Source organism: Crocuta crocuta, unplaced genomic scaffold (genome assembly GCF_008692635.1).
Source record: "Crocuta crocuta isolate KB4526 unplaced genomic scaffold, BGI_CrCroc_1.0 scaffold97, whole genome shotgun sequence".
In the NCBI taxonomy this organism is placed as follows: domain Eukaryota; kingdom Metazoa; phylum Chordata; class Mammalia; order Carnivora; family Hyaenidae; genus Crocuta; species Crocuta crocuta.
In genome coordinates, this window is record NW_027531999.1 from 3,351,362 (window position 1) to 3,379,105 (window position 27,744).

The window sequence follows — 27,744 nt, forward strand, 5'->3', positions numbered from 1 at the left end:
TACACACCTTATGTATCTATGTCGTCAAGCCTTGTTTCTTTATTGTAGCCATCTCATCTTCAAGGTCTTCTCCTCTTTCATTTCTAGCTGATAAAGTCATATTTCTATTTGCATAAGCACCTCTTTCTCACCAATAAATTCCTCCTTATTAATCTGGCACGTTGCATTCATTTCTTCATTAATTCACCAGACTTTTATTAACTGAGAGTGAGGCATTGCTCTCAGTCCTGGGGATATAAAGCCAAAGAGGATGCACCACGCCATTAACCAGTATACAGTCTCGTGGGAGAGATGGGCATACAGACGATTCCAGGAGAGAGGCATAAGTGAAAAGATAATGTAGTGGCTTTCAATCGAGTGGTATATTAGAATCCCTGAAGTCAATTTTTTTTTAATGCTAATGCCTAGGTTCAACCACCAGAGATCCTAATTTAACTGGTTTGTAGTGCTTTTTTTTAAGCTCCTCTGACATAGTTATGTGAAGTGAGGGTTGCAAACGTCAGGGATAGAGCTGTGTAAACAGAACATAGAAGACACACAGCTGGCACTTTTGGCTGTTCTACAACATCTCGTTCCTTCCTCTTCATTCCTGTCTGCTCAGGTGTGCATCCTTTCTCCGTCCAGCTAAGGAGATACTGCCCTGTCCAACTCAGTGGTACATTCTGATTGTTCTTTCTTGTGACTGGTTTATGTGTAGGCAAAAGGACTCAAGATAAACCTGGATACCTAAGGGGAGGCTGAGAAAAGGTTTCTTAATTCCAAGAAAAACATGCCCAAAGAGAGTTTTCTTTTGGCCTTTGGACACTGCTATGCCTGCATATCGTAAACATGAGTGGATCTGAGGCAGAACTGAGATCCAGAAAGGACCAGGGTTCTTGATGCCACTGTTAGGTGACTTCATCAAACAACCCTAACGTTGATCCACCCGTACGTTTCTTAATGCACCCAATAATAAATTTCCCAATTGTTTCTGATACTTTGAGTCAGTTTTCCATTTGCATGCAATAGATGGCTTCCTAAGTAATACAACTAAACCAAACTTGGTTTGGAAAACAGCCCAGAAAGGGGGTCTTCATCAAGGCAGTCAAGAAGCAGGAGAAGCAAATAAAGAGGCATGGATATAAACATATAAGATATTCTTGGAACTGCACATAGTGCAGAGTGGCATAAAGATGAGGCTGGAAAGATGGTAGTCTGGGGCAAGAACTTGAGAAGCCTATGCTATGGTGGATTAAATATGGCCACAAAATCTTTGCAGCTTCTCTCAGGAAGTAGAATCGCTTTTCACACCCCATGAATCTGGGTGGCCTCATACTTGCTTTGACCAATCGAATGTGTCAGAAGTGATGTTATGTAAGTTCCAGAGTCAAGGCCTGGCTCTCTTCAAATGCTGCCCTGAAGCTACCATATTGTAAGGAAGGCGATCTAACCTACTGAAGGAGGAGAAGTGGGTGGAGGAGAACTGAGGCGCCTCAGCCACACGGGTACCAAGTGCTGGGCATGCGAGGCCATCTTGGCCCACACAGCTATGCCAGCCATCATCTGACTGCACACGAACTCCCAGCCAAGCCAAAGAATTGTAAGGAACAATAAATCATTGTTGGAGTAAGCCACTAGATTTTGGGTGGTTTGTTATGCAAACCATAGGTACCTGATGCATAGGCCATGCCAAGATGTTTGGACTCTACTTTGAAAACCATGAGGAGTAACCAGGTTAAATTCATGTTTTAGAAAGATCGCCTTGGCAGCAGCATGAAGAATGGGCTTGGAGTGGGGGCAGGTGGGAGGTGGAAAGACTGGTTAGAAGCGTTTTGTATTAATAGAGCTGAAGTAAGACAGTAGCAGAGGGAAGGCAGAGAAGGGTCATTATGGAGGTAGAGTCAGCATGACGGCAAATACAATAGCGTGTAAAGGAGAAATACAAATTAGGAATTACTCACTGTTCTCAGGACTAAGTAAACAAGTGGGTGGTAGTGGCCTTCACTAAGAGAGACTCCGAGAGGAAAAGAAAGCTTAATGTAACTGTGGAACATCTAAATGGAGAGTACGGCAAGGAGGTGTAAAAGTTCAATGTTTAATGAATGAATTAGTATGATCAATCCGGGTGGGTACCATAGTGTTCTAGTCCAACAATCCGCGGTTATACGGCATGACTTGCGTTCTCTCGAAGTCAAGTAAGTTTTCAGGGCGTGAACTCATTTTCATGGTACTTCGACAGAATAGAAAGGAAAAGGAAAGGGAAGATTTGACCCAACCCCAAGTGCTCACAAACCCACATGTGGGTCAGTTTATGTGCATGAATCTGTAATTCTCAGGAAACACCACTAGTATCCAATGCTCCAATCTGAAAGTATGTTCTCTGTGTATCCGAGAGGGTAGCGCCATGATACAAGTTCTCTCCTCTTGTCCTGAAGATTCTTCACTTCCCTGCCCACCTGTCAAGTAAGAAGTGGCTTCCCTAACTCCCCGCTAGAAAGAGTTGAGACTATCTCCAGGTCAGATATTTTGTCAAGTGAGCACAATCTACGATTTAATTTGTAATAAACTACACAGGCTACAAACCATTTTAATATGCACATGTCAATACTGGCTTACCTTTGAAATTGATTAAAATAGCAAGTAAATGGCTGGGAACCAATCTCATCTTTCCAGTACTGTTGCCAATTCATGACACTTTCCAAGTTCTTCTGATTTTCTCTCTTACAGGGAGGAATATAGGAGCACTAACAAAACAGAACACAGAAAATAAAACTGTTATTCTACAAAATATTGGAATGTAGTCCTTTTCTTAATAGAGAGATGGTATTATGCACATAGTAAATCTAATTCTGATCTACCTAATTTTTATTTTATTTTTAAAAAAATTTTTTTAATGTTTTATTTATTTCTAGGAGAGAGAGAGAGAGAGAGAGCAGGGGAGGGTCAGAGAGAGAGGGAGTCACAGACTGAAACAGGCTCCAGGCTCTGAGCTGGCAGTCAGCACAGAGCCCGACGTGGGGCTCGAACCCACAAACCACGAGATCATGACCCAAGCGAAAGTCGGACGCTTAACCCACTAAGCCACCCAGGTGCCCCTACCTAATTTTTAATACAACCAAAGTGAAATTGTTAAACTATGTTTCAAATTTTCAATTTGGAATAATTACAGAAAATATTCCAATAACAAAAAATAATTTCCAGTCATTACAGTATGAGGATAGATTATAAACAATTAGATACAACGTAATAGCAAATTAAAAGCATAATATACTCTCTTCTTTTCTGTGGGCCTGCCAAGAAAAAAAAATGTTAATTTTTATCCAGAGTTTCTATCTATGGACCTTGATATTTTCCTCTTCCACTTTAAATTCCCAAATCAAGCACATAGCTCTCCTCAGATACTGCTCTCAACTGCTGAAACTCAAGTTTCCTTTCCTTACATTCTCTTGGACAATAAAATCAGCAGAAAAGTTCCTCACAAGTACATAATCAATGTATTTTGCTAACCAATGCCTTTTCCTAGCTCTGCCTCTAACAAAGTAGTTCTCTCTGAAGGGACCCAATTACTCTAAGCAATACAGAATCAGCAAATTTGGAAAATTATTCTTAACTCTACATGTTAAAATTAACCATTAGTATTCTAACTCATTTTCTCTGATTCAGTGTTTTTGTTTTTTTAAGATTTTTTTTTAAGCAATCTCCACACCCAGCATGGGGCTCAAACTCACAATCCAGAAATCAAGAGTTGGACTCTACGAACTGAGCCAGCTAGATGCCCCTCCAATTCAGATTTTTATAATGATGATGATCACAGTGCCTATTTACCCTTACTGAGTGTTTACAATATGCCTGATCCTGTAATAAATGCTGAACGGGCTTTAACCATGTGCTTCTGACAACAACCCTAAAATGATCTCTATTTTACAGATGAGGAAACTGATTTCTATCTGCTCTTCAACTGGATACTAGTGATTTTTTATCACATTCAGCTCCCAGATGTTCTGTCAAAGTTTCAGATATTGCGAAGCAAAAAAACAAAACCAAATGAAACCAATGACTTTATAGCATAATTTGATTCTTGTTATTTTAGAGCATATAACTTGTCAACACCTTCCCACTATTTTCTGGTTAAGATACAAACATTTAGGTATGATGTACAACCCTCTTCTGGATTTGGCCTCCCAGCCTGTGGGACGCAGCCATTTAGAAGCCCATAGTCCCCAGATCTGCCACGTGCTGTCACATCTACAGGCTGAAACATGCTCTTCTCTCTTCTTTTAATGCCCTTTTGTTCTTTCAAGATGCAGCCCTGGGGCATCTGTTCCGGGGAAGCTTCTCTTCCTTACTTGACAGTTAAGTCCCCTTCATTTGTCCTGCCGCAGGCATCATACCCCAGGCAGCCAGAGCTGTAATCACAGGATCACACTGGTTTGTTTTATATCAGCGTCCTCAATTTGCTGGCAAGTTGGAACAGGGCTCTTCTTTTTCCTCTTGCATCTTCACACTTAGGGCCATGCCTGGTAATAGTGCAATCTCAAAAATGTTGGTAGAGTTAATAATAACACACTTATTTTTTTAATTTATTGTATTAATTTTTATTTATTTTTGAAGAAGAGAGAAAGTGTGAGCAGGGTGGGCAGAGAGAGAGGGAAATACAGAATCCAATGCAGGTTCCAGGCTCTGAGCCATCAGCACAGAGCCCAATGCAGGGCTGGAACTCACAGACTGCAAGAGCATGACCTGAGTCAAATTAGGACGTTCAACCAACTGAGCCACTCAGGCGCCCCAATAATAACACACTTATATAAGGTTTTTATTCAAGATGATGAAGCCATTTTCACAGTGGTTAATTTTTTTAAATTAATACAGAAATATTTTTAAATTTTAGTGAATTTGGTTACTTTCTGTTGTATGTAACAAATTCACAACATGTTATGCAAATCTTATTTTAATGGTTGGATCACTGGATATTTACCTTCTGCACATATAGTTATAATGATCTATTAATAACAGTGTAACACATAAGCTAAAGATTTCTGTGAAATCCTGAAGTCTGAGTTCTTCCAAAGCAGCTGTTAGGCTTAGAAGCCATAGAGGCCAGTAGATAGGGCTCCAGTCCTACTATCCTTTGGGTGTTTGGACTGGAGTAAATTACTTCTGTTTTCTGGACTTCATTTCTTCTCATCTGTAAAATCTCCAAAATAATTTCTAGATCTACATTTCTATGACTCTTTTCTTGGAGGTGCACCAAGATAGGACCCAGCAGAAGACAGGACTACGAACACTGTTGCAGTCTATTTCCCAGAGGAGATCCTGAGCTCTGCGGAAGTGGCTGGGAAGCCTGACTGAGCCAACCTCCCCAGCCAGCAAAACGGACAAGTGTGGCACGTCCTCTCTTGGAGACCCTGTACTTTGCATTAGCTTAGCATTCATACGTGGCCTCTGATTTTTTTAAAAAGTATTTCCTATAATGTGCTGGACAGTTCCTTTCCTTCTATTAAAACTTTTTTCTATACCATGGTCAATGAGTATATAAAGTGAGAGTGGGTAGCACCTGATTGTGCTCTTCGAAGGAACGAGTGTGAAACAAAACTCCATTGGAGCATTTTTTGCAATGGCTGTCTTTGACACACGGGGTTTACTAAACATTTAAGGGAATAACAACTAGCACCCAAATGTAATGAAGCCAGACTTTTAAATTTTGCAAATGAACTCAATTTGAAGTCTTTGCTATTTAGTGTTTTTCTGGGGGTGAGGGTAGTGGAGGCGGGATGGTTTAAAAGAAATGTCTCCACCTAATGACAACTCTATGATGTGACCAGAAGTCACATCCACATGTTTTTGGAAAGGTCAGACAAAAACTTTCAATGAGTGAGTCGAGTATGTATTAGGTACGTTGTGGTTTCATGTGGGTAAAAAGAAATATTCCTTGCCTTTAGGATACGTTTCTTTTTTAAGTTTATTTTTGAGAGAGAGAGAGAGAGAGAGCGAGAGAGAGCAGGGGAGGGGCAGAGAGCTCTAGGCAGGCTCCATGCTGTCAGTGAGGAGCCCTCAACCCCACAAATTGTGAGATCATGACCTGAGCTGAAATCAAGAGTCAGACGTTTAACAAACTGAGCTTCCAGGTGCCCCACCTTTAGGATACTTTGAGGTAATGTGGATGAATTTTTAGAAGCAAAGTGGTTTTTGTTTGTTTGTTTTTTTACATTGGGAAAAATGCCTGTGATCAAAATTTAAGTATTTTTTTCATGGACCACATTCATTCCAACAGTATCATAGATTAAATGAGCTTACGGGTGCCTAAGCGTTTGGTTCTCGGTTTCAGCTTAGGTTATAATCTCATGGTTCATGAGTTCCAGTCCCATGCTGGTCTTTGAACTGACAGCACAGAGCCTGCTTGGGATTCTCTCCTTCTCTCTCTGCCCTTCCCCTGCTCATGCTGTCTCTCAAAACAAACAGACATTAAAAAAAAAAAAACTATTAAAAATGAGTTATAATATTCTAGTAACTTCTAAAGCTCACATCACCTTAAAAGGAAAATTTTTCCTCTTCTAAGAGAGATAGTGTGAGCAGGGTAGTGGGGCAGAGAGAGAGAGAGTGAGAATCTTAAGCACGCCCCACACTCAACAAGGAGCCTGACTCAGAACTCTTGATTTTGGCTCAGGTTATGATCTCGCGGTTGATGGGATGGAGCTCTGCATCAGGCTACTTGCTGACATCAAAGAGCCGGCTTAGGATTCTCTCTCTCCCTCTCTTTCTTCCCCTCCCCTCCCCCCCCCCGTGTGTGTGTGTGTCTGTCTCCCTCTCAAAATAAATAAACATTTAAAAAAAGAGACCCAAACCTTAAGTTCTTAAAACTCATTATTGTCCATTTTCTTATAGTTTGATTGTTTTGTCTTAAAATTTCTGCAAAGCCTAACTCAGGTTCTCCCTAGATTCCTTCTCAATTCAGGAAGATCAGTGTAGATTAAGAATTTTAAGGGGCGCGGGGTGCCTGGGTGGCTCAGTCGGTTGAGCGTCCAGCTTCTGCTCAGGTCATGATCTCGCGGTTCGTGGGTTTGAGCCCCACATCGGGCTCTGTGCTGACAGCCAGCTCAGACCCTAGATCCTGCTTCGGATTCTGTGTCTCCCTCTCTTTCTGACCCTCCCCTGCTCATGCTCCTCTCTCTCTCTCTCTCTCTCTTTCTCAGCAATAAATAAAACATTAAAATTTTTTGAAAAAAGGAATTTTAAGGGGCGCCTGGGTGGCTCAGTCGGTTGGGCATCCGACTTCAGTTCAGGTCACCATCTCATGGTTCATGGGTTCGAGCCCCCTATCAGGCTCTGTGATAACAGCTGAGAGCCTGTTTCAGATTCTGTGTCTCCCTCTCTCTCTGCCCCTCCCCCACTCATGCTCTGTCTCTCTCTCTGTCTCAAAAATAAATAAACATTAAAAAAAAGAATTTTAAAATAAGTAATAACTATCAATTCAAAACAGTGTTCTAGGGGGAAAAAAATGGAAATTCAGTCAGAGACTCCTTTCCTCTCTGGACTGTTCAAACCTGCTGGGTTTCCAGGCACTATAATAGCTCCACCATGAATAGCTCACCACTGGGGGAGGGGCACACGTGATAATGTAGACCATGTCATCAGCAACATCACTATCATTGATTATATGTGAAGCATCTCATCATCGCAAATCTACTTTAATCCAAGTGAGCAAATATGATAATCACCTATGTTTTATAGTTGAAGAAAATGAGGGGCAGGGGTTTAAGAAAACTTTCCCTCAGTCACAATGGCAAATGGAAAAGTCGGGATTCAGATTGTAGAGTGTCCTTAACCACTGCCCCACACTGCCCCATGTCTCTATCTCTAGGGCTTCCCAGTTTTCTCCCTTTGGAGCTCCCTGCTTGGGGGGGGGGGGGGGGGGGGTGCGCCAGGGTGGCTCAGTCGGTTNTGCATCCTTCTCTCAGAGAACCAGTGTAATGATTCTTTGGGAATGGAATCGGTGTAGCCCTCTCGAAGACTGATGGGTGGAGGCAGGCTGCGGCAAGGCTTTGTTTTCCCGGTACATTCTCAGAGAAGTGCATTGTAAGTCTTTGCTTGCTCACTCCTCTCTCCGTTTGGCTCCAGGGGAGGTTTTTGGTGCCATGGATATAATTTCACTTAGGTGAATTTACAGACACGGTGTCTTTGGTCATAGAGGACACTGAGCGTTCCCTGGGAGAAGCTTCTTCATACAGTTCTGACCTTTTTTGTTTCTCATTTGCAAAGGCAGCATTTCCCAATTTCTAATATCATTATCACCCAAATAACCTTCACTATTGTCTGTGTCATTTGCTGCCTAAACTTGCATGAAATAATTTTCTTTACAAAGTAAAGACAAAAAGAGGAATGTGATAAAATATATTTGTTTGATGCCTACCTGGTAGAAAATTTTTTCTTGACTTTTGCAACGCACCAAGTTGACAGAATTGAGTGGGCTAAGATTTCAGTGAGTTTATTAAAGGAAGACACCATCATCATTTGATGTGGAATATTTGATTATGTACTTATTATGACTTATTTTTCCATTATCTTATTTTAGGGTTTATCAAGGTTTATAATAGCATTCTTTTCAGCCTATCACAATGGATTTATATTTTAATAGTATCCTCTTGAGTGTGTTCTTTTGTGTCTTCAGGATTGCATTTCAATCATGTGGGCAGAGTAGGCAGAATTCACTTTCTTCCTTCACTGAATCATTTAAAAAACCATTGCACAATACACGTGGTCCATTTAAACATCGGGGAGTGAGTCTATGTTAGGCATTATCTAAGAAACAGAAATGGAGGAATTGTTTTTTCCCTCCAGTTTCTTGACTGACTTCACTTGGTTAGGGAGGGTGGTATTGAAAGACATAATACGAAAATAATTTCTGAAGTAAACTTGGTTAGAAAGTGAATTCTTGGGGCTCCTGGCTGGCTCAGTCAATAGAGCATGTAACTTTTTTTTTGAGAGAGAGAGAGGGCAAAAGTGAGTGAGGGGCAGAGAGAGAAATGGGGCTAAAGCAGGGCTCAAGCGCACTTGATCTGGGCTTAGGGTGCACCCGAAGTGGGACTCGAGTTCACAAACCTCGAGATCATGAACTCAGACAAAGTCAGATGCTTAACCAACTGAGCCACCCAGGTGCACCTTTTCTGATCTTGGGGTCTTGAGTTTGAGCCTCATGTTGGATGGAGAGATTCCTTTAAAACTTTTTTTTTAATTAAAGAAAAAAAAGAAAATGAGTTCTTGAAACATACTGAAACATAGATCTAATTATATTTTATCCTATAATTCCCCATTTTCTGAAATCCTGTAAGATATATGTCCGCTATGATTTGTAACTTTAATGGCAGTTTTGGACAATATAAGTGTATAATGGAATAAAAAGTGAAACTGAGCCATTTATAAACTCCATAATGTTTCATATGCCTCGACTTCATTAATTGTACACACACACACACACACACACACACACACACACACACTATGAATGTAGGTTAGTTTAACAAACACATACAAAATTATATGTCAGCTAAAAAAAATTAAATTCTAGGGCAGGGTGCCCCAGAATCCGTATCCATATCTGAAAGCTAAATGAAAATAGTCTTGTGGAAGAACTTGAAGTTCAAACAAATGGCTTGGAAAACAAAAAGCAAGGCTGACTAAGAACAGCAGAAGCTACAATTAGCTCTTCAGAGAACAGGCCGGGCAGTTACAGCATGGTGCCCAGCCTAGAATGTGTTTGTCACACTCTGTTCCAAAGACCACCTGGATTGTTCATCAAAAAAAAATCCACCCTCCCTAGAGTCTGATTCAGTAAGACCAGGAATCTGTATTATTAACAGCTCTCCTTAACCCCTGGAACGACAAATTTTTAGAACTGATAATTTATACAATGTCCCATTCTTGACCGCTGAGCACAGGACAGTCTGCAAAGGTAAGATTTTACTCACCCCTTATTTGCCTCTTCCCTTCCTTCCGAGGAGCATGCATTGTAGTAGTAGCAGTAGCTTATTCACAAAGTGCTTTGTGATTACCAAAGAGGAAGTGAGTGGGCACCTGGTTGGCTCAGTCGGTTAAGTGCTCACTCTTGATTTTGGCTCAGGTCATGATCTCATGGTTCAGTCTGTGGTTCCTGCCCCAGCCCTGCGTTGGGCTCTGTACTGATAGCTCAGAGTCTGGAGCCTGCTTCGGATTCTGTGTTTCCCTCTCTCTCTGCTACTCCCCTGCTTGTGCTCTGTCTGTCTCTCTCTCAAAAATAAATAAAATAAATAAAATTAAATTAAAAAGTTAAATTAAATTAAGGGGAAGTGAAGATTTTGGATTGGGGGTATATGATAGAGATGGTTTTGATTTGTGTCTTAAAGGTTGAACAGGAGTTTGCTTCTCAGAGGATGGGTTGGGAAGGTGACATTCCAAGAAGAGAAATGGAATGTGCAATGACTTTGTGTATAAATGTTCCAGAAAGACTGAGTCATCTAATGTTCTTGGAGGATAGAGGGCATGGAGGATGGTGTTGAAAAATGCCCAATTATCTGAACTACTACTCACTGAAGAATTGCTCCTCTCTCCTTAAATGCTTCAATGAAAACTCGCTCGCCACCTCCTTCAGAGTATTCCCTCCCACCCACCAATTTATTGTCATGTGATGATACTATCAGCATTCTGGAATTTACCAATACTCATTTAACGTTTGGATTCCAGCAGACTGTTAAAGTTGGTGGTACTATTAAAACTGAGAAAAGTTTCAGATAACATTCCATTTTCAAGAGAAAATAGTTCATTCCGCTTTAAAGTTAGAAAATAAAAATACAGTGTCTACTAAAATAGAAGTCAAATTTAAATAGAAAAAGTCAAACCAAAACAAGAAGTTTTAACCTGGAAAAAGCTCAATAGTTATTATTTACAACAGGCATGACAGCACATGTAAAAATTTGTTCAATGGCATATGACCATAACTTAAAATCTTTGAGATGATCAATCTTCATGACCACACAGAACATGGAAATGAAATACAACTTTCTTAAATGTTCATGCATGCATTCAGATATGCTCATTGATGGCATTATTTGTGTATTGTATTGTATACTGTATTTTGTATATTGTGTTTAATGAAATATTACAACCATCATTTGTTTGAAAGAGACCAATAAGCCCTGTCCAGGCTAAGTCTACTTTAACCAGGATTGATCATGTTGATAAGAACTTGATGTTTCTGGGGCGCCTGTGTGGCAGAGTCGGCTGAGCATCTGACTCTTGATTCTGGCTCACATCATGACCTCACAGTTCCTGCGTCTGAGCCCCACATCCAGCGCTGCGCTGATAGTACGGAGCCTGCTTGGGAGCATGTCTCTCCTTCTCTGTGCCCCCTTCCCCACTTGTGTGTGTGCACATGCTCTCTCTCTTTCTCAAAATAAATAAATGTAATTAAAAATTTAAAAATTTAAATTTAATTAAAAAGTTAAAAAAAACTTGATGTTTCCTACTTGTGGCAGAATGTGTTTTCCAAAGATGGCTGCACCAATATCTATCCCATTTCATAAGCCTTTACAATGTGACATTGACACTTTTCTCAATGTACAGCTTTATCTTTCCTTCTCTAGAACATGGATGACTCTGTGATCCTGTGTGACTTCCAAGGCTAAATCAGGAAAAGTGACATAGCTTCTACCTGTAACTCTCTCTTGGGAATGTCTGCCCTTGGAATCCAGACACTATTCTGTGAGGAAGCCAAAACTGCCCTGTGCAGAGAGATCACACCATAAGGCTGGTGTGGAGAGGAACGGAGAGACTCTACCCAATAGCCAACATCAACTACCTGATATATATATTTATATATATATATATGAGTAAATGAGCCTTCAAATGATTCCAGTCTGCGGCCTTTGAGTATCCCACTGGGACCTCAGACATCATGAAGCAGAGATAAGGTGTCCCCTTTGTGCCCTGTCTAAATCTCTGACTCACAGAATTCGTGAGCATACTAAAAATTATTTAATCCACAGGAATCTTTGACAGTGGCTGACAGACCATAGGACCCCTAGGACTAAAAAAGGTGAACACCCTTCAAGGTTCTCCTTGATCTACATACCTGAAAAACCCTGAGATTTGGTGAAATGTAGTCCAGTGAGTCACTGTGACATAAGACAGCTCTCCTCATCCAGTCCCCAGGCCAAAAGCTCTTTGAATGAAGGGAAGGTTGGTCATCCTGGGAAAGACCCGCTGGTAGCACCTGAAGTAGCGCCCTACTGAAAGTCTTCTAACCTTTCCCCAGAGGACATGCAGACATTTATCAGAGTAGCAATGCAGTGGGGAAAGGGCAGTCACTTCTTTTATCTTTTAAGATTTTAATGCCACTGTAGTTAACATACAGTGTTATATTAGTTTCAGGTGTACAATATAGTGATTGAACAATTCTATATATTACTCATGCTCATCATGATAAGTGTGCTCTTAATTTCCTTCACCTGGTGCACCAGTCCCCCACTCACCTCCCTCTGGTAACACCATTTGTCCTCTCTAGTTAAAAGTTTGGTTTGGGGCGTGTCTAGAAAGGGCGGACATTTAGAGTATTATAGGACTGGCTCTGTGCTAACCTTAAGGCCTGAGGACCCTAAGTCTGACTGTGCTCACAATGGGGGCTCATAGCACCAGAAGAAAAGAGAATTTTGGCCCAAGTTGGTATCACAATGGGCCCAGCTGGTCCATAAACTCTCCTATGGTTATTCCTACAGATCCTAAAGGTATAGATATAATACACACACTTAACACTAGTACTAAATTCCTCCCTGACCCGCTTCCTCATAGACAGAACTCTGAAACTACCTGCTCTTTCTCCAAATAGTACACTGATAAGCTAAGACTCACCCTAGGAAGTCACAGAGATCACAGGAGTGAGGATTCCTATCATGTCCCCATTTAATTTTCCTGTTTGGCTCCTGAAGAAGACAGACAAGTCTTGGAGAATGATTGTATTGCTAAATGAATCAGTGGTGGCCCCAATTTGAGCTGCCATTTCAGATATAATCTATTTACTGCAGCAAACAAACTTACTACTGTAACCTATTCTATGGTGATTGATCTGGCAAATGCCATTTTCTCCATTCTTGTGGACAAAGAGCAACAGAGACAGCTACTTTTACCTGGCCAAGATGGTGTAGACTTTCCAGGCTTATTCAGGACTGCTCTACTCGGCACTACCTCAACTCTCTTTGGTTCTTACACTCTGCTCTGCAGTAGAACATGATAGTACAGTGTACATTGATGATATCAGGCTGATTACTGGACCCAGGAGCAGGGAGAACAAGGTGCCCTAGATTCTTTGGTAGAGAACAGGTGTTCTCTTCACTTGCCAGTGACTGGAAAATTCAGCGATGCTTCCCGGAGGCTAGAGGTCTCGGGGATTTCTGGACATCCCTTCCAAAGTGAAAGACAAACTGCTGCATCTTTCAGTCCTTAAAAATAAGGAGGAGTCACAATGTTTGGTGGACTTCCTCAATTCACCTCTTTGGCTCAGTGCCTCTAACAGTCTATGAGGTCTGTGTCAGACCGGGGGATACATGGAGCCCGTAGAGAGCCCTGATAACATAAAGCAAACCCATGCTTTCTTTGACCAATATTCTCCATCTAAGAGACCACTGACTTGCTAATAGTGCCACTAGAGTCTGAATGCCTGAACATGGAACATCAAGTTACCATGCTATCCACTGTACCCTGGGCTTTCTGACCCACTGAAACCTAAGGGTGGGGTTTTCAGGGCTAAAGCAGGTTGTGCTGGGAAACAAGTTTCATAAGCAAATGGCTCACACTCTTCAATGCACATTCTCTTTTTTATACTATCATCTTTCCCAACCTGTCCTCATAAACAGTTGCTTACTAGGCCTGTTTTTCTATTACTGGGATATATGTACCCCCGGAAGGACCCTGTAGCATGCTAGTGGGTATTTAAAGCCTTTGACAGGTTTGGGTAGATGAAGAAATCTGGCCTCAGGGAGCATAACTTCAAGCAGAACTTCTGATTGTTTCTCTTATAAGAAATGATGTCAAAGGTACAGACCTACACTGATTTATGGACACTGCCAAAGAAATCATAAATTGCATTTTGATTAAAGGGAATAGACTGTGTTTAAATCATCAGGAACAGAACTCTGATCAAAACATGAAATCAAAAGTTGTATTTCCCATGCATCCTTTCTCAGGAAGCTACTTCAGGATGTACTCCACCAAAACAAAAGTATAAACCATAGAAGAGGACTGCACTGGGTCAAGGAAACAGGGTACTCAACATGGGAGAAAAACAGCAGGCCTAAGGTGTAACCAGTTCAATGTGGGGCAGTAGTAGGCTGAAGGAATCCAGAATGGGTATGCCAGGAAATTCCTTTAAAAAGAAAAAAGCTCAACCAAATGGTTACCTATTATGAATAACCATATGAAAAACAGTGTACAAAGTGGCTTTACAATTCTTTGGGAAAATTAAGAGAAAGGGGCATAGCAGATTAAGAAATTATGAAAAGGCGATGATTATCAGCTCAAGGAAAATAAAGTTATAGAAATGAATAATAATTTATATAGTTAAAATAAGCTAATGCTCAATATTAATGCAGTCAATAATTATGATAGAACTATCTTTAAAGAATGAAGGGCAGAAAAATCGGGTGGGATGGGATGGTGTAAGAAAGCTAAATCCTCATATTCCATCATAGGTGGTTAATAGTATCTATCTAAAATATACACACCAGAGCCCACTATTTGGAAACATGGAGATAAATATTAGAGAAAAAAATGAAAAATATTTAGTTGTGTCTGGACTGAAAAAGGGATCAAGACAAAGGAATCTCAATAAAGATATGCCCCCTACCAATCGTTATAGCACTATTTGATTTTTAAAAATTTTTTTAAATGTTCTTTATTTATTTCTGAGAAAGAGAAACCTCTGGTACTTCCATCAGTGCGATTACCACTGTTCTCTCACTTAGGATTTTATGTAAATATTGTTAAGCGAAGCTGTCTCATAATTTTCATCTGTACGTGTACATTCTCATGGGTGGGTTTTTTAAAGTTTATTCACTTATTTTGAGAAAGAGAGAAAGTGCAAGCAGGGAGGGGCAGAGAGAGAGGGAGAGACAGAATCCCAAGCAGGTTCTGCACTGTCAGCAAAGAGCCTGATTTGAGGTTCGAACTCAGGAACCATGAGAGCATGACCTGAGCCAAAGTCAGTCGCTCAACCGACTGACTCACCCAGGCACTCCCATTGGTGTTTGTTTCAATGTAATCCTAAAATTATTTAAAAACTTCAGAAGTTTTCCTTGTTTCTGTGTGCTTTGGCAGAGTTTAAAATGGGATGAACGTTATCTGTTATCATACAATTGACCCGGAAACATTTATAACTGGAGTTTCTTTGTAAGATGTGTGAGATTACACTAATTACAACTACGTTGTAAATCTTCATTGATCTGCCTGTTCATGCTTGCCTTGTGTGTTGGTCAGGGTTCTCTAGAAAAACAGAACCAACGGAACATATGTTGACATATAACAAGAGATTTACTATGAGGAACTGGCTCATGCGATAAGGGAAACTGAGAAGTCCCACAATCCACTGCTCACAAGATGGAGACCCAGGAAAGCGCGTGGTGTAATGCAGTGGAAGTCCAAAGGCCCAGGTCACAGCAATGCCAATGTCATGTTCGAGCTCCAGCAGACAGCAAATTTGCCTGTGTGGTGAGGATGAATCTTCCTTACGGACACTACTGATTCAAATGCTAATCTCTCCCAGAAACACCCTCACAGATTCACCTAGAAATGGTATTTTACCAGCACTCCAGGCATTCATGAGCCCGGTCAAGCTGGCACATAAAATTAACCATCAAACCTAGTGTTCTACTGAAGAGATGGTCATTTATTGCTAAGAGCTCTTCACATGTTGTTTTGAATCATTTCTCTGTCACAGCGCAAATAATCTCCCAAAGTTGTCATTTTTCTTTAAATTGTAATGGTTTTTTGGGCTTCGTGCTGAGCAAGGAACCTGCTTAAGATTCTCTCTCCCTCTTTCTCTGCCCCTCTCCCCAGCCAGTACTCTCTAAATAAATACATACATACATACATAAATACATAAATATTTAAAAAAATAAACTGTAATGTTGGTTTAATTAAAGGTTTTCTTTATTATGTCATTAAACAAATCAGTGCATTCCTGCAAAAATGTATGACTTCTGCCCTTGGTGTCATGTTTAGAAAGGTCTGTACACCCCCCAAAATTATGTAAATATTTACCTATATTTATTATAATTGCCTATTANTTTCACACACCAAAATTTTATTTTACTAAAATTTATATTTTATTTTTATTAAACAGTTTTCTAAATAATTTTGAGTATTTTCCAAATAAACCTTATTTGGAAAATTAATATTTTTAAGTATATATTTTTCTAAATAATAGGGACATTTTAACATCATTTACTGAATAAGATGTCCCTTTAGGAGTTACTTGAAATGCCAAAATTTGCAAAACAAATCTCCTTTTAACATTTTTTCTGGTAACAGCTTTATTGAACTATAATTCACATAACAATTAATTCAACCATTTAAAATGTATAACTGAAAAAAATTTAAAAGAATAAAATGTATAATTCAATGGTTTTCAGTAGACACAGAAGTGTGCAATCACTGACACAAAAGTTCTAGAATGTTTTCATTACCCCAAGAAGACACCTGTACACATTTGAACACATTTTTATGTGCTTATTGGCCATCTGTATACCTCCTTTGGAAAAATATCTACTCACACCTTTTGCCTATCTTACAATTGGGATATCTGCCTTTTTAAATTTTTTTTAACATTTACTTGTTTTTGAGAGAGAGCATGAGTGGAGGAGGAGCAGAGAGAGGAGACACAAATTCCAAAGCAGGTTACAGGTTCTGAGCTGTCAGCACAGGGCTCAACGCGGAGCTCAAACCCACGAATTATGAGATCATGACCTGAGCCAAAGTGGGATGTTTAACCAACTGAGTCACCCAGGTGCTCCTGGTTATCTGCCTTTTTCACTGTTATTATTGAGTTGTGTAAGTTCTTTATATATTCTGGATATCTTTATATATTCTGGATATCTTTATTGGATATGTGATGTGCAAATATTTTTTCTCATTCTGTGGTTGTCTTTTTTACTTTTTGAATGTTGTCCTCTGAAACACAAGTTTTTAATTGTGCTTGAATCCAGTTATCAATCAATTTTTCCTTTGGTTGCTTGTGCTTTTCATGGCGTATTTAAGAAACTGCCTAATTCAAAGTCATAAAGATTTACACTTACAGCTTCCTCTAAGAGCTTTACAGTTTTAGCTCTTACATTTAGGTTTCTGATCCATTTTAAATTAGTTCTTATATATGGTGTGAGGTAGGAGTCCAACTCCATTCTTTTGCATGCATACAGTTGTTCCAGCACCATTAGTTGAAAAAACTGTTATTTCCTTGTTGAATGCTCTTGACACAATTTACAAAAATCAATTTCTCTTAAACGTACTTCTATCTTTCTAGACTCTCAATTCTACTCCATAGATTGGTATGTCTATCCTGATGTCAGTACCACACGTCTTGATTATTATAACTTTCTAGTAAGTTTTAAAATTGGAAAGTATGAGTTTTCCACCATTATTCTTTTTTAAGATCATGTTGGCTATCCTGAGTCCCTTAAATTTCCATATGAATTTTAGGATCAGTTGGTCAATTTCTGCAAACAAAAATCCAGTTGAATTTTTGATAGGGATTATAATCAATCTGTAGACCAATTTGGGAAGTGTCGCCATCTTTACAATATTAAGTCTTCCAATCCACAAACTAAAGATACCTTTCCATTTATTTAGGTCTTCTTTAATCTCTCTTGATAGTGTTGGAGTTTTCAGGGTACAAGTCTTTTACTCTTTTGTTAGAAATACTCTTTTGTGAAATATATTCCTAAGAAATTTATTATTTTAATAATATTGTAAATAGAATTGTTTTAAATTTCATTTTTAGATTGCTCATTGTTAGTGTATAAAAATACAATTGATGTTTGTATATTGATCTTGCATTCTGTAACCTTGCTGAATTTATTATGTCTGACAGATGGGTTTTTTGTTTGTTTGTTTTGTTTTTGGTGGATTCTGTAGGAGGTTTTTATACAAGATCACCTGATTGGTAAATAGTTTTATGTCTTCCTTCCCAGTCTGGCTGTTTTTATTTTTTTCTTTGCCTAACTCTCCTGGGTAGAACTTCCAAAACAATGGAGGCAAGAGCAGACATCTTTGTCTTATTTCTGACCTTAAGGGAGAAAGCTTTCAGTCTTTCACCATTTATTAGGTATTCGTAGTAGCTCTTTATCAGATTGAGGAAGTTCTCAGCTGCTCCTAGTTTGATTTTTTTTTTTAAGCACGAGAGTATTTTGACAAATGTCTTTTTTCTTTGTATATTGTGATAATCGCGTGATTTTCATCCTTTATTCTATTAAAATGGTATTAATTACACTGGTTGATTTTACCATGTTGAACCAACCTGCATTCCTGGAATAATATAGAATTGTTATATTATGCTGAATTAAATCTTTTATAATTACAAAATGTCCCTTTTTATATAGTAATGAATTTGCACTTCAAAGTCTACTGTAATTCATATAACATAGATACTCCAGCTTTTCTTTTCCTTTTTTGGTTGATGTTTGTATGTATATTTTCCTATCTTTTAACTTCCAACCTTTTTGTATCCTTGTATTTTATGTGTGACTCTTGAAAGCAGCATATATTTGGGTTTGTTTGCTTTTTTCCAGTCTACAATCTCTGTCTTTTAAATGGAAGTTAATCCACTTACATTTAACATAATTACTTATAAACTGACATTTAAATTTACTATCATTATTTTTTGGTTAGTGTTCTATACCTGTCTACATTTCTTTTTCTCTTTTTTCTTGCCTTCTTTTGGATGGTTTGCTTTATATTATTTCATCTTCCCCACCTATTTATACACTCTTTTACTGTACAGATTTTTAAACTTCAACACAGAACTACTAAGTCAGAAACTGGGCCAGAGTTTATGATTCAGTGGACCTAGGACAAGACTTAAAGATGTGAATTTCCAGCAAATTCACAGATTATACTGGTGCTGCAATGTAGTTAGGTTACAACTAGTAAACTGGACATTTGATAAGGTTTCAAAGTCCATTTGGTCTCAGATGAATGGTACAGAAGAATTAGATGAATGGGTATTCTTTCACATGTGCTTGACTATACAGACAGAGGCCTTCTAGTGATCCAATCTGCCGGATTCTGCTACTGAACAAAGCAAATACATGAAATAAATGTATTTAAATTAGTTTATTACAAAAATAGTTACAAATTAAATAATTTATATGAACACAAGAATTTCAGTTTGTAACACTGGCTATTTTAAAACAAAAGAAGAAGATATTGTTACTACTCAAAAGTACATTTTACACATTTATGTGTCCTCTCAAATATCTAAGTTACAGCATGAAGAACAGTTAGAAACATAGGTAATATGAAAACCATTCCGTGGGGCGCCTGTGTGTTTCAGTTGGTTGAGCATCCAACTCTTGATTTTGGTTCAGGTAACAATGGGATGAAGCAAGAAGCCTGCTTAAGATTCTCTCTCTCTCTTCTGCCCCCTATCCCCCATTCATGCCCTCTCTCTCTCTCTCTAAAAATAAATTTTAAATAAGAAAAAAAAAAACAGAGAAACCATTCTGTTCAGCATTTTACTTGACTAGTTATAGTAATTTTAATATAAATGTATGTATTATTTATCTAGAAACTCAACTGAATATGAAACTCTGCTAGAGACTGAAAAAAATTAAACCCAAGGTGAATAAAACTTGACATCTTCATTCATAGATGAGTACAAAAAATGTTTTAAATAAACAAAATGTGTCAACACCTTATAGAAAGCTTTATAACTGAGGTCAGTTTGTCATAGAATAAATGCATTTTTTCCCAAAATGTAACCAAAATATACTATAACATCACAAATCTCTTTTGTAAAGTTTCTGATTAGGGTTTTAGATACATAATTTTGGGGATCTTAGAAATAATCGAAATCTTCAATGGATTTCAAAGATGGATCATAAGTAATCTCAGACAGGAAGATCCTAGGAAGCTGGAGATTAGATTGTTTCTAAAGAGTTGTAATATAGGTGGATTTTTAATGTTCTGATCGTAGCTTTTAATATTGAATAATCATCTTAAAGTGTTTATTTATTTATTTATTTATTTATTTATTTATTTATAGAAAGAGAGTGAGAGACTGTACATGAGCATCTGAGTAAGGGAGGGACAGACAGAGAGGGAGAGAATCCCACGCTGAGCGTGGAGCCCGATATGAGGCTTGATTTCACAACCGTGAGATCATGACCTGAGCCAAAATCAAGAGTCAGATGCTCAACAGACTGAACCACCCAGGCCCCAAAATATTAAATCATGATGACACACCTACTTAAATGCCTTCCTTGGTTTCTGTTGCTGTAACACAAACCTAATGGCTTAAACAACACAAATTTATTATCATAAAATTCTAGGGGTCAGAATTCTCAAATGGGTCTCACCAGCTAGGGCTGCATTTTTTTCCCAGATTTTCTACGGGAGAATCTATTTTCTTGCTTTTTCCCGCTTTCTTGGAAAGAAGGCTGCCTACATTCCTTGGCTCATGCCCCACTTCTGTATTCAAAGTTAGCAATGACTAACTGAGTCTTTCTCATATTGCATCACTTTGACCTCCTCTTTCCACATTAAAGGGGGTTTGTGATTACCCTAGGCTCACCAGCATAATCTCCTTATTTTAATGTCACCTGATAAACTATCTGTAGCTTTAATTCCCCCTTCCCAGGTAACATAAGATACTCACAGGTTCTGGGGATTAAGATGTGGACATCTTGTGGGTGCCTTTTAAGCATCCGACTTTGGCTCAGGTCATGATCTCACGGGTTTGTGAGTTTGAGCCCCAGATGGGACTCTGTGCTGGCAGCTCAGAGCCTGGAGCCTGCTTCAAATCTGTGTCTGCCTCTCTCTCTGCTCCTCCCTCACTCACCTTCTGTTTCTCTAAAAATAAATAAACATTAAAAAAAATTTTTTTTTTAAAAGATGTGGCCATCTTGAGAGGGGGAGGGAAGCATTATTCTTCCTATCATGGTTTCCCAATGTCACCAAACCCATGCTGGCCATCAAGGACTTCTACATTATTGATCCCAGTTTACTCTCCTGTCTTAGTCCTAAGACTCTTTTTTGTAACTATGTTCCAACCACCCAGTCTAGCTGATGATTACCCAACATAGCCTGCACTCACACAGCTTTGCTTCTGGCATTTCCTCTTCCTTGATGTCCTCTTCATTCCTCCCTACTTTTCTTCCCAAGATGAAAATCCTATTAATTCTCAAAATTTCATAGCACATGTTTCATTTCCCATGAAGCTTTTCTCCCAATCTTTTCTCTCTAGATGTTCATATCATAGTGTTTGTACTTTCCTGTAGAACTAACATTGTACTTCCTTTGATAGTTATTGGTGTTCTTATTTCCTCTGCTGGAGAATAAACTCATTGAAGGCAGAAGCGTATGGATTCATCCTCACTTGTGTCTGTTAGGCCTATCTAAGACTAAACCCTTGCTTTTCATTCCGTCCTCTCAAACAACTCTTCTCTAGTTTTCCCATCTAGTAAAATCACCTCCCTTCACCCGGTTGTGCTTACCACAGCCTGTGGAGTCATCTTTGACCAGTCCATCAGTGAACGTCACCAATGCCTGCCCTTGATCTAAGTCACCAGTGTCATTTGCCTGCCCTCCTGGATACCTCGTTTTCAATCTTGCCCCTGCATCTCTCACCTTGCACATGTGAGCACGTGCATATGCATGTATGCACACAAACACACACACAAATTCTATTCTCAACCCAGCATCCGGAAGGATCGTCTACATTTCTGAGAAGTTTAAGTCTGATTATGTCTCAGTCCTGCTTAATGGCAGACAGCTTACCATCATGTAGAGAAGAGAACCCAAAGTTCTGTCTGTAAGGCCCAACCCCACTTCCCGCTGTTTCACGTCTTGCTCGCAGGAGTCCCGCCTTCTGATCCTCACCGTTCCTCACATTAGCCCAGAGGCCACTTGCCCCAGGGCCTGTACACTTGCTGTTCCCTCAGCCTGTGAAACACTCTTTCTCAAGATAGATGTATGATTGACTCTTTTACACCCTTTATGCCTCTATTCATCTCGTGTTCTTGGGTCTCTGTACAAACGTCAATCAACCATTCTTTGCAAAAGTGTAGCCCTTCACTTCTTCCACAAGTCTGCACCCTTACGCTGCTTGAATTTTCTTTACACCTCTGTCATTACATGACATTACGTTATAAATCTATTTCTTGTCTGTCAGCGTCCACCAAAACATAAACTTCATGAGGGCAAAGACTTTATTTTGATCTCTATTCTAGTCTCGGAACCTGGGATGGACGTTGCACAGAGAAGGCAGTTAACAAATATTGGTTAAATGAATAAACTTATCTTTGTCCTTGTTTCTTTTTTTTAAAGTTTATTCATTTATTTTTGAGAGAGAGTGAGAGCGTGTGTGTGCGAGTGTTGGGGCAGGGCAGTGAGAGAGGGAGAGAGAGAATCCCCAGCTCAGAGCCTGACATGGGGCTCAAACTCACGAACAATGAGACCATGACCTGAGGTGAAATCAAGAATTGGATGCCTCACCAACCAAGCCACCCGGGTGCCCCTGTATGTCCTTATTTCTTGCCCAGTTCTTGATCATAAGACGCTAAGATGTGCTCCTGTTTCTTGCTCCATTCTCTGGTCACAGATGCTAAGTAAGTATTGGAGGAATTGAATTTTACATACTTGCCAGGTTATTTAATGTAATCACCAGAGAAATAACCACAGCAAGCACCCTGATCATAGAGAAATAAATTTTTCTTATTAATGGTTTTTATTTATTTCTGAGAGAGAGACAGAGAGACAGTGTGAGCGGGGGAGGGGCAGAGAGAGAGAGGGAGACACAGAATGTGAAGCAGGCTCCAGGCTCTGAGCTAGCTGTCAGCACAGAGCCTGACGCGGGGCTCGAACCCACAAACCGCGAGATCATGACCTGAGCTGAAATCGGATGCTTAACCGACTGAGCCACCCAGGTGCCCCAGAGAAATAAAGATTATAGAGAAATCATCACAATTCAGCTTAGCCTTTGATTACTTAGTTTTGATGTGACGCACCTCCCTAGAGTATAAAGTAGATCATACTGAACATTTATTTCCAGGATGGAGTTCAGAAATCACCCCCAGCAGACGACACTGTCTACACAGGATGTGTGGCTGGGGGGCAGGGGACGGGGCTTTGGGACATGCCAGTGTATATGTGAAGGATACCAAGAAAGGGACTGTAAGGACACAGTTAAGGACATCCAGTTTCAGGGGATACAGTCAAAGTCTAAAGTTTTTCTTCTCTTCAGTGAATTTCTCTCACTTTTACAATGCCAGTTTCTTAGGAATAGACTTTTTCCCTTTGTGTCTAAGTTTCTAAGACCAGAGAATGAAAGAAAAAAAAAACACCTCAAAACAAAAATAAAACACATAGCCTCTAATCACTCACTCTCTTATTGCACAAAGAAGAGAGAGTTTTAAAAATTCATCTTTTCCCTGACACCCAATGTATATATTGAAGCAAAAGCAAATGTCTGGAATTGCATAAATTCATTCCATTTATGCTGAACCAATTTTAAACGACCGTTTCCACACTAATGTTAAATAATTTTCTTTTCCCTCAGAATTTCCTTGAGTCCCTCCTTTCATACCAGCTTCCTATACTCAGTAGGATCAGTAACATCTTTAAACCTAAAAACACAATCACAATTATGAATCCTTTCATTTCTTATTTTACTTTTCTTGCACACTACATGAGTACGTTTTTGAATCCAGTGGTTTCTGACTCTGTCTACACATGAGAACCACTTGCAGAACTTTACCAACTTGAAACCTATTTAACAATAAATTATATTTAAAAAATAAAAAATAAAACAAAAACAAAACAAACAAACAAAAAAACACACCAACTCTCAGGACTCTCCCAAGACCAAGTCCAAGTCTCTGAGGGTGGGACCCAAGTATCAGAATTCCTTTCTCAAGTTCACCCAGTGATTTTTTTTTTTTTTTTTTTTAGNATGAGCAGAGCTGGGGCAGAGAGAGAGGGAGAGAGAGAATCTTAAGCAGGCTACATGCCCAGCACAGAGCCTAATGCAGGGCTTGATCTCATGACCTGTGAGATCATGACCGGAGCTTAAATCAAGAGTCCAATGCTTAAGGGGGGCGCCTGGGTGGCTTAGTCGGTTAAGCGTCCGACTTTCGCTTAGGTCATGATCTCGCGGTTCGTGGGTTCGAGCCCCGCGTTGGGCTCTGTGCTGACTGCCAGCTCAGAGCCTGGAGCCTGTTTCAGTCTGTGACTCCCTCTCTCTCTGACCCTCCCCTGCTCACGCTGTCTCTCTCTCTCTCCTAGAAATAAATAAAACATTAAAAAAAAAAAAGAGTCCAATGCTTAAGGGACTGAGCTACCCTGGAGCCCCTCCCCCAGTGAGTCTAATGTGCAGCCATGGTTAAGAACCAAAGCTCTTAGCTCACACAACTGCTAGCCCCTCAGAAACAAGGCAGTGATGGCAACAGTAGCCAGAGGAAGGCGGATCCCACATTTAGATTTCACTATGGTTGAATCACTAAGCAGGTCATTGTCCCATGTGTAACCTGTACCCTTGAATACTATATTACGTGGCTGGATAGACAAGAGTGATTATTCTTGACAATATGGATATGTCTCAAAATATAAATAAGCCGAATAGCACTTAAAGATCTCTTAAAGACAGTACTAGTCAAAGGTCACGTTTGTTCATACTATCTTCTTTAGCAATCTATGGCTAAGAAGTTATACATGTGCAATATTCTTTCCCTTCCCTTGTCCTTTACTATAATTAATGCAGCAAACTCAACGGAGGGGTGGGAGAAAGTCCTTGTTCTTCGTTTTTTCTAAGAAGTGATTTCCTAAATAGTTTCTTGTAGGGAGTGGGTCCTGAAGAAGAGAAGGTTGAAGGTGATTAGGATCTTTGGCACTGAAGGGAATCCAGACATTTTACAAGGGAATAGGCGGGGAACCCAGGCATTCAGTAAGGCGGTGATGCAAGGCAGAGAAAAGACCTAGGCACCCAAGAGGCAACAGGGATGGGCAATGGGGACACATTCTGCCCATGCACCGGGTGCCAGCACACTATTTCGGTTATGTTGAATTTTTCCATGACTACTTGCTTGCAAGAATTTCCAAATTGAGCATTTAATTGCCCCAAAGTGGAAAGGTGACTGCAAAAGAACAAACTCACATTCTATAAATGCTATAATGTAGTCGTAATTTGAATAAAGAGATGTATACTGGTTTGGCTAAGGAAACCTTGACTAAATTGACTGGCTTTTCCATCTTTTTTTTTTNTTTTTGGTAACATAAATATCTTTCTCCAGTTCTGTCATTTCTTGAATACTTTACTTTATAAAATGTCATTCTGATCAGATACTTCTTCAAAAACAGTTGTTGCTGGGATCTCAACTGGCACTGGAAGAAAACAAATTCTTTGCAACAAAGAGAGACAGAGAGACAAAACTGTAGTATTACATAAAGCGTTATGACTGCTTCCAAGTGATTTAAAAATCTATGTCCTAATGATCCCAATTTACTTCTTCTGCCAGATCCTTCAAAATTGCCTGGAAATTACAAAGCAGGTTTAGGCAGTAAATTCTAACTTCTCAAGGTCTTGATCAGATATTAGCTACTTACTGGTATATGTGTATGTAATTTATTATTAGTGCCTCAACTACAATCTTAAACTAATTAGCAGTGTTTCACCAATCATAATAATGCCCCCTAAATGGTGAACTACCATATAATTTCTAAATTCTTCTTTTATATTAATGGCTAATCCTGAAAAAAAAAGTGATTATTTCTAAAACCCTAAGATTTGTTTTGAAATCCTTCCTGAGCTTTAAGCAGATTAATTTGTATTTGTTTTCCAGACATTGCTTCTTCAAGACACTGAACATTATAGCTTGTCTAAGTCCGTATTTTTATATTATCTTCACTTTTAAGGTAAAAGAATACACATTTGTCAGCAGGCACATCTTTTTTTTTTTAAGAGAAGTCATTTTTTAAGGAATTCCTTTTTTTAAAATGTCTCCAATTCAAGAATTTACTGTTTGTTTAGGAAACAAGACCCAGAGTTTTACTGAACAGAAATGGTAAGTTTAAGTACTCTTAAAATGCTAATATAAAATTCTTTTCCTTTTGGATTACATATCTTATCACGTTTAACGGAAAGTTCTCCTGTGCATCCAAGACTCATTCCCTTTTGTTTTCCTGCAGAGCCCTCGCCAAGAGAACGACAGTACCTTTAAAGAAGAAACACACACTTTCATTCCACAGTGAAGCGACAAGAATAGTAAAAATGGACCAGATAAGAAACAAAGAAAATCCTTCTTGCAGAACCAGGTTCACTACAAAGCTCAATTAGTTCACAGACTGAGGACACTGCTTTTTATAAGTTTTTTCTCCACTGGGAACAGTTTTCTGAGTCTCCCTCTCTCCGCTATCCATCCCTCGAGTCCTAACCAGGTTTTTCCTTTACTGTTTGAGAGAAAGTTGCCAGGGAAGGAATATTCGGTACATATCACGAAGGGTTTTCTATTTTCAGTAAGTTTTACCGTTCTCCAGATGGCTCCGGATCGTCCCTGGACCCGCAGAGTCACCAGGCTTCCTCCCGACCCTTTTGAGAATCTATTTCCTGAAAACCAGGAGCTCTCCGCAACCCCCGAAACAGACCTGTCCGGAATTTCGCATGTGATTTCCAGGCCGTTTGCTGACCCTCATCTTTGCACCCCAAGTTAAAAACGTCTGTTTAGACTTAAAAGGCGAGGAACCCTCTAACATCTTCCAAGGGGCCGAAAGACCTCCCGGAGCTCCCAAGGCGAGTGCTTGACGCGGCCCGTGGGAGCTCAGACCTTGACCGAGCGCCCGAGTGTAGGTGGATCCCTGCTACCCACTGGCTTTAACAGGAGGAAAAGTTAACTTTCCGCTCCTTGCACGTCTCCGAAGTCCGACCTGTAGGCGCCGGACTGAGCTGAGCTGGGCCAAGGTCTCAAAACCCGAGGCCAGGCGAGAGCAATGTGTAAAGCAAGCCTCGGGGTATCAGCGGTCGCCGCAAACGAACGCACCCGAAGGACCGGGCCCCGGAGCTCCCGGCTGTGCTCACTGAGGCTCCAAACGGCCCGTCTCCTCCTAAGGACGCGAGCGTGCAGACCCTCCGAGCCCGCCCCGCGCGGCGTCGGACCCCGAGGCTCCTCCGAGCCTCAAGACCTCCGCAGGAGCCAGGCGTGTCTCGCAGGGCGTCCTTACCTTGGGGTTGGTCAGGAGCTGGTGCTCGTCGCTGTGCAGCAGCGCCCTGGAGTTGGACTCGGAGTTATTCACGTAGACCTGGACGCAGGGGTACTGCGAGGTGCCCCTGCAGTCGGCGCCACAGGTGAAGGTGCACTCAAAGACCTCGCCGATCTGCTGCACCGACAGCACCGTGCAGTTGGCCGCCGTGGCTTGCAGATCCTGCAGCGCGGGACTGAGCCAGCAGAAGCCGAAGATAAAGAGCGACACGACGCCGGAGATGATGAGAAACAAGCCGAGCCGGATGCTCTTGTCCTCTGCTCCCGTGTACTCGTAAGCCACCCG

At 40.1% G+C, this 27,744-nt stretch overlaps 1 protein-coding gene across 1 annotated transcript in view; it reads right to left on the reverse strand.

Annotated features, from left to right (window-relative positions):
- KCNMB4 (potassium calcium-activated channel subfamily M regulatory beta subunit 4) overlaps window positions 1-27,738 on the reverse strand; it is a gene marked incomplete at its 5' end in the record, with an annotated part of 59,054 nt that extends 31,316 nt beyond the window's left edge. The window contains 2 exons of the mRNA XM_077775226.1: window positions 2,596-2,723; window positions 27,421-27,738. Coding sequence (XP_077631352.1) covers window positions 2,596-2,723; window positions 27,421-27,738 — 446 coding nt within the window. The remainder of the gene's footprint in view (window positions 1-2,595; window positions 2,724-27,420) is intronic.
- Between the last annotated feature and the right edge of the window lie 6 nt (window positions 27,739-27,744).